Genomic DNA, 7,565 nt, shown 5'->3' on the forward strand with positions numbered 1-7,565 from the left:
CTCATGCTCTGGAGGTATAGGGGGGAGTGGGGAGGGGGAGGGGGAGGGGGAGGGGGAAGGGGGAAGGGGGTTGGTGGGGTTTGTTTGCGAGGTTGGATAGGCGTAAGATAGGGCTTGGAACAAGCTGGAGAATAGGCTTGATCGGGGGGGTCGGCTGCGGTGTCCTGGGCGGCGGGTGTCCTAGACTTAGTTGGTTTGGCTGGGAAAGGGGGCGGCTGCTAATGCGCACGATGTCATAGGCTGAGAGCTCCACTGCCGGCGGGATTTCCCGGAACAAGCCGGGCTGCACTTGGAAATTTGCCTGGGGGATGATTGCATCTTTGGCCCGGGTTGTCCCGACTTCTCCCGAGTCCATGACGAGCAGGGTTACATCATCATCATCATCATCATCACAAACATGTAACTAGTTGAACTCGTAAACTAACTAGAGAAGTAGTTAATTAGTTAAGCCAATTAATATCAAAACTAATTGCTTTGCAGTAACTAAATATGGACCGGTCTCTGAGCCTTGGATAACTAAGTTTCCCGCTGCTAAACCCCGCCTACAGAATACGATATCAAGAGACAGAGATATAGTTCATTAGTTCAACAGAGATATGGTGCATAGAGCATAGCACGTGCGCGGTTACATACAACCTCCCCATCCATTTTTACTGGTTTGTTGCTTTCTCAGCGACAGGTACCCCGTTATCGCGGTTGTCGTTAGGTCCTCGACGTACAATATATTCCGTCACCCAGATCAATCTCAGATCCAAATAGATCATCCCCTACCAACACGGCAATTCACGGCTATTTGCTGATTTGTCCCTTCTGCTGTCTGACCGTGCCAACCGCCAACGAGTAATTCCCTCTCATTCTAACAATTACACTTTTGCTTACCAGGGTTATATGAACCTTTCATGGGGTTGTTTTCAAACCAGGGCCAACTTTCATGGGAATTTGGGTCCCCAATTATAGAATCTCGGCCCCCATCTAGAGGCATGGGCAGGCGGGTTTGGAAGAAAATTCGGAAAAGGTTCTAGCGCAACGGAGATTACCAGATTATTATTGGATTGCCCTATTACCCCCCACTTCTGCTTTTCCGGTGAACTTTTTTTTATATATATATATATATTTTTTTTTATCATTTTTGCGCTTCCTCTTAGAGTTTTTCTTTTTTTACTTTTTTTTTTTTTTTATATATTTAATATATTTTTTAACCTTTTTTTCAATTTTCATTTTCGTTTTAATTTTTATTTATTTATCTATTTGTTTATAATTTTTGACCGCTAGTCGAATCTCAGCTGGCAACTCTTGCGATTCGAACCATGTATTCTGAAGCCCTGCCAGATTGTGTCCAAGTCCCAGCCAAGGAATTAACAGCCGTTGGTTCCCATTCTTTGACGGGGGGTTAAGCGGTAACTAGCCCTGCCGGGTCTGTCTCCAAATGTCACCCAGCCCATGATCTTTACTTCAACCTTCGTGGCTCTGAACAAGAGCCGTCCTTGCAAAATTTCCTGAAGAGGAACTTTCATCCGTCAGTCATTGCTTCAATAGAAGTAGTCGTATCCCTCTCCAGGTCAAGGGGCGGCATAACAACCCTTGCAGCTGAAATTAGCAGGCAGGAGACTGTGTGTCTGAAGTGTTGTAAATCAGCAGTTAAAGGAAAAGGCGCTTTTAGTCTATAGTCTAAAAGATATAACAGAGACGAGTGTCTTAACACTCTATCAGATATCTCAGGTAATTACTACCAAAGTACAAACCTTTCCCACTCATTTCAGGTATATCAAATACATATCATGTGCGCTGGACCATTATTCCCAACTTTCAGAACTCTGATAATTCTGATGTTTCAGGGCTGCTAGCTGAAGAAGTGTCCGGCTGGCAGCCACACTTTGGAAACAAAACAGAACTCGGAGAACCTGACGCAAGATGATGATGCTGATTGTATGGCAGTGCATTCCGCTGCTGTTAGCACTTTGCATGATTATTGATACCCATGGGGCATGATGGCTTCCGTCCGATTTAATTGCTCCTTTGACCATGTGACATTATCTGGGCTAAAAACAGTCAAACCTGTTTTGTTAACTAACTATTAGTTAGTTACCTATTTTCAAAATTGCTTAATCAGCTTAATCTCCCTCTTATCGCCAGCAGTAAATATACTAATTCGAAGGGATTAAAGGCATAATAGAAAGTGATGTAGTGGACCTTGCCCGTGGTCTGCAGCCACGACAGAAGATATGTCTGTCTTGAACATATTGTTTGAGCATGCGGGATCTCGCAGTGGCAGCTCAACTTGACGACGCCGGTGCACTGCACGAGTGCCCAATGGGGGTACGCCACGCATTGTTGCATTTCATCCTGAGAGCCTCTAGCGTCATCGAGAGTCTCGAAATAGTCAACACATCTCGCTCAACTTGGAGGACTGACCCAACATACAAAGGAAATGACTGAGCACTTGCCAATGAATATATGTCCCGTTGGTCCCACCGCAAACTAAAATAGCATAACAAATTAAAAGGGGGTTGTTCGGAATGGGATTGTCTGGCAAACTCTGAAAAATGCTAGCTCTGAAAATCCTCGTCACCTAAATTATGGGCCCTCAAGATCCAGAAACAGCAACGGCAGACGAACAGAGTCACCTGGAAAGAGAATTAGACTTCTTCAACCACTATGAACCAGCCACCACCGCATCAGTTGACGTCTTCGCCGTTCATGGCCTAAACGGCCACTGGGCAAAAACATGCACCCGCAGCTCGTCGTCTAACTCCAACTGGCTCCAACATTATCTGGGCCACGACATCCCCCCCAGAGCCCGCACATGCTGACCATGGACTACAACTAGCATGTCCTCAAAATCTCCGTTGGCAACATCAGCAAACTTCGCTGACCAGTTGCTCGTCTACCTATTATCACAACAGGAGCACGCAGGAGGAGCAAGATAGGTCGCTCATCTTCATATGCCACAGTGTGGGTGTCAAGCTGTCCATTATTTGCGGCCAGGAGGACCCCAATGTCGATGATATCTCCAAGCATGTGTATGGCAGTGTCTCCCTGGAGAAGCCGCACGACAACTCGATGAAATCGAAGAGGCTTGGCTCCGCTATCCGCGTCCAATGATGACGATAATAGTACACTTTGCAAATTTCCGATCCCTGGAAGATGAGAATTACATGATAGTCCCATACAAAATCCCAAACATGTCCAAAAGGACTACGGAGAGCAAGAGAAGCGCTCTGGTCAATAGCAACCAACCAATTGAAAAATTCACCAGCTCTTAAGTCTAACCAGCGTTCAGAAATACAATCAATGAGGGTAACAGTTGCCTATCCTTTGCTGAACAGAAGGTGTTCTGCCAAGCTCTGTAAATCTTCAACGACTCCCCGCATCGAGGTTGGATTGGTCGCTCAATCGGTGGAAGTGGGATCGGGTATACTGAAAATGCAGAGAGCTAACATCCACAATTCTCCTGACCAGCTGGTCTTACCCGACCTCAGAATAGGAATTCTCCAATGTTATGAACATCAAGCATTTTAGGATCCATGCGGGAGGAGGTTCTGTCCGGCCGAATGGAGGCGTCGACTTGATGATCCGGACTTGAGAGCTATAGAACTTGCAACTTTCAGACGTCCTAAAGCGCTGAATATTTCTGAGAAAGACGGCTCAATCGACAAAGTAACGCTGGAACTATCTATTGCCAAAACCATCAGGGTGCTGTGAGGCCTATTCCTGCAGATATCGGATAACCTGGCGTATTTTGTGTTTCATAAGGTAGCATATAATATTTCCCTGATTGCTCGAGGTAGATGAAGCACCAAACAAATGTGCAGCTGGTAGCAAAGGGCCCCGATACGCAATTTACATATATATATATATATAATACGACCAGTGCTTGACGCCGTCCGCCTAAGACATAGTCCTTTGCCACAGTTTTCTAAAACTACTGCATCCGAGATAGTATTCTTTGTTTGGGACTTCGCACAACTTGCTAGTGTTTGATGTCTAGTTTGCCCAAGGTCCAACTGAGCTAGCACTATTCCAGAACGGGTGGGAACAACCATTTTCCAGCTCTCCAAGACTGGAAACATCAACAGCTCCAACAAACCACCATTTTTCCACATCTTCATATCCACCAGCTCGATCTCTTTGCCCGCTTCCTACACCCCCTTCTCCCCACTCCCTTTCTCCGATTTCCCCGTTCTATATCCCCTCTCCCGCAGCCATGGGTTCCGATCTACAATACGCCAAATACCCCAACCTCTCCCTCGCCCAAGACATCTTCAATCTCTCCAACCCAGCATGTCCTCATACCGCCCAACAGGCTTCGCTGAAAAAGCTCCAATCTGCCATTTCGCAACATCAAATGGCCCCACTATACCGACATTTGGCCCATCCAATTGAGGGGATCTTGAACTCCCCAGGCGAAGGCACCACGCAACATGCATCTGCTCCAGGCAGTAAAGTCCTGGTCACGTCGAATCTCTTGTCGGGCCGGAAAGCACCGCAGAAGATAAGTTTACCGTGGGACGAGAAGCTGTACGACACACTGGTAGAGGAGAATAAGAAAGAACTGGCTGCTTTGCAAAAGGAAGAGGAAGACGCCGCTGAGGCTGCTGGGGATACAGAGGTACAAGCAGCTCGGGGAAAGCGAGCGGAGTTCTGGGCTCGAGTAGGTGATAAGGTAAGTTTTATTTTGTTTATTTAATTATCTGTTTCTTTTTCTGAAAGCGATATATATGAGATATATGGACGGACTGCTTGGTTTTAGAGGTCAATTTCTTTTTCATATCTAACTATGACGTGCGCAACAATTAGGACAAGGCAGTCGCGGCTTACGAAGCAGTCTTTGAGAAAACCGGCATCCTAGGCACAAAGATCGATCTGGTTCTGGCCATTATACGTATTGGATTATTCTACGGGGATAAACCATTCGTCAAGAAGCATATCGAGAGAGCTAACGCGCTAGTCGAGAGCGGCGGCGACTGGGATCGAAGGAATCGTCTAAAGGCTTACAAGGGCCTCCACTTGCTCACTGTCCGCTCATATAACCTGGCCGCTCCGCTCCTGCTTGACAGCCTGTCCACCTTCACCAGCTACGAACTATGCACTTACTCGTCCCTCGTTGTCTACTCTGTCCTCGCGGGTTCTCTTGCCCTGAAACGCCTTGACTTTAAAGCAAAAGTCGTCGACGCTCCTGAAATTAAAGCTATACTCGGAGAAGGTGAAGATAGGCTGTCTGCGCTGAGTGGCGCTATTTCGTCGGGGCCTGGTGCTGGAGATGAAGAGATGAAAGATATCGCCAGCGCGACTGCAGGCGGGCCGTCGACAGCTGTAAACTTGACGACCCTTGGCGCTGAAAGCGGATTGACTGTTGAGGAGGAGACACCCATGGACTTCTCCCCGCTCTCCAATCTCGTCAGCAGTCTGTACAACGGCATTTATCGCTCCTTTTTCCTTGCATTGGCGGACGTGGAGGACAATTTCCTTAGCCAAGACCGCTACCTTTACGAACACCGGGCATGGTTTGTGCGGGAGATGCGATTGCGCGGGTACCAGCAACTGCTGCAGAGCTACCGCGTGGTTGGCCTAAGCAGCATGGCGAATGACTTTGGCGTAACTATTGATTACCTTGACAAGTATGTCTGCCCGTTCGCTCTGAAGGGATTATTACTATATCCTTGAATTTATGTATTTTGATTTGCAGAATTGACGTGAATCCGGTGTTAGGGATCTTGCCAAATTCATCGCCGGCGACCGGATAGCATGCACGATCGACCGCGTCAATGGCATTATTGAGACCAACCGGCCTGATGACAAGAACAAGCAGTATGCTGATGTCGTTAAGCAGGGTGACGCTCTCATTACGAAGCTACAGAAGTATGGTCAGGCAGTGAGATTGCGGGGCAGTGAAAGGGGTTGATACAGCTGCTATATTGAGCTGCAAATGCGAGGTGAAGTGATTGGGTCGGTCGATGTTTAGTTAAATTATCCCATAAACATATTGTATCTTGACATTTTGCCTGGCCCTGCTGAGCCTTGCTTTGGACCACGGAATTTTTCTTATCTTTTCTTTTCTTTTCTTACGTTTTCTTTTTTTTTTTTTTCTTTTCTTTCTTTTTTTGTGAATTTTTTTTTCTCACCAGTTTTAGTTTCCTGGATTGAAACTAGAATTGACCGAATGGGCTTTTGGCATTTGAGCCATTGCGGTTAGACCATTGCTGTAACAACGTAACAGTGATTGGCTGAAAAAATGATAGACATGCAATCGGGAGCATCTCGGTTGGGGGATTTGATAGGCATCATCATAACAGCATGTATCTGCTGCTATGTCCCCAGACGGTTTTCTTCTCCGGGCAAACCCCAGACGGATCTTTCGAGGATAACCCCGGATTTGCGTGGTTGTTCCCCGGAGATTGACAGGTACCGCGCTAAAATTATCTCTTCTCTGATTGGACCAGGCATCCAACCGCCCAAATTTGGGGGGCCCCTTCCCAAAGTTTTGGGATGGTTGGTTGGCGGGAAGAACTGGCGAAGCTAACTAATATACGCGTATATCACGTGCGGTGAGGCGGCTACCGGGCAGTCATGCGCTAACATATCACCTGACCCCTCCACCCAATCGCTTGAAGTAGACAGAGTTTAATGTGGGACGTTCTGAAATGGTTGTATTGGTAGCCTATCTCGGGGATGCTATACTACTGTGCGGTGCGCTAGTCCATAATAGGAAATCTAGGCTCCAACAGTTACTGGATTTAAGGAACGGAATATGAATAATCCCACAGGGGTCACCTGATCTCTAACAGATGGCAAGTCCCAGTTGATTTGTAAGTAGAACCACCGATTTCGTTGTTAGGTGAGCCTATGGAATTATACTCGTCCTTAATCCTGTAACTGTAGACTTTGACGATTGAGCCTTTTTGCCAGGGTTATAAGTCATGCCAGTTGCGAAATAATGCCTTCCATCGCAAATGTACAAACTTTAGCAACAAAGTAAAATGGCCCTGCTCCCTCCGTTATCATTAAATCACTAGACATCCCAAGCAGAAATATGGCGTCGTCGTACGCCTCAATAGGATTGAATAAGCGATTTTGGTCTTGCGGTGTGCCAACGATAATTCCTCTGTCCCCGAACGGCGAAAGAATCTCTCGTATAGCTCTGCAAAGAGTTTTGGCAAAACTCAGATATTTGGGGGAACTCAGATGAAAAATATCCTCAAATCCATCTGCACCCATGTCGCTTCGCTTAAATCTTGCAGCATCCCTGTGGGAATCAGTGAACCACTCTTTCTCAGTAAACTGTTGCTCGGCGAAGAAAATTCAGTTGTTAGGATGCGTTCAAATCCACCAGTTCCTATGCCTTGTTTGGTATTTGTGATTTTCTCATGACTTCCGGCGCATCATTTGTGTACTATACTATATGTCCTGACCAGCCATGTAGCTGATCTAACTTCTGCATTGCTGTAATTTTTCCCAACCGTTGACCGGCACACTGCCAGATAAGGACGTAGAAGAACGACTCAAGATCATGTCGATATAGAGCAGCACCTCAATCGCTATGAACTCCATCGTGCCAGTCAGGTGCT

The 7,565-nt window shown here is 46.7% G+C and overlaps 3 protein-coding genes across 3 annotated transcripts; 2 read left to right on the forward strand and 1 right to left on the reverse strand.

Moving 5' to 3' along the window:
- Window position 1: 1 nt before the first annotated feature.
- PADG_12467 (uncharacterized protein) lies at window positions 2-355 on the reverse strand (the record flags this gene model as incomplete). Its single annotated transcript, XM_010765537.1, has 1 exon — window positions 2-355. One exon carries the CDS (start codon window positions 353-355, stop codon window positions 2-4), a length of 354 nt encoding a protein of 117 aa, XP_010763839.1.
- A 2,221-nt stretch (window positions 356-2,576) lies between these two features.
- On the forward strand, window positions 2,577-3,102 carry PADG_12468 (uncharacterized protein; the record flags this gene model as incomplete). The annotated part of the gene is made up of 2 exons (XM_010765538.1): window positions 2,577-2,743; window positions 2,904-3,102. 2 exons carry the CDS (start codon window positions 2,577-2,579, stop codon window positions 3,100-3,102), a joined length of 366 nt encoding a protein of 121 aa, XP_010763840.1.
- A 1,102-nt stretch (window positions 3,103-4,204) lies between these two features.
- PADG_12469 (proteasome regulatory particle lid subunit RPN7) lies at window positions 4,205-5,902 on the forward strand (the record flags this gene model as incomplete). The annotated part of the gene is made up of 3 exons (XM_010765539.1): window positions 4,205-4,663; window positions 4,798-5,618; window positions 5,710-5,902. The coding sequence occupies 3 exons, from the start codon at window positions 4,205-4,207 to the stop codon at window positions 5,900-5,902; spliced, it is 1,473 nt and encodes a 490-aa protein (XP_010763841.1).
- Window positions 5,903-7,565: the final 1,663 nt, after the last annotated feature.

Source organism: Paracoccidioides brasiliensis (assembly GCF_000150735.1).
Source record: "Paracoccidioides brasiliensis Pb18 unplaced genomic scaffold supercont2.18, whole genome shotgun sequence".
In the NCBI taxonomy this organism is placed as follows: domain Eukaryota; kingdom Fungi; phylum Ascomycota; class Eurotiomycetes; order Onygenales; family Ajellomycetaceae; genus Paracoccidioides; species Paracoccidioides brasiliensis.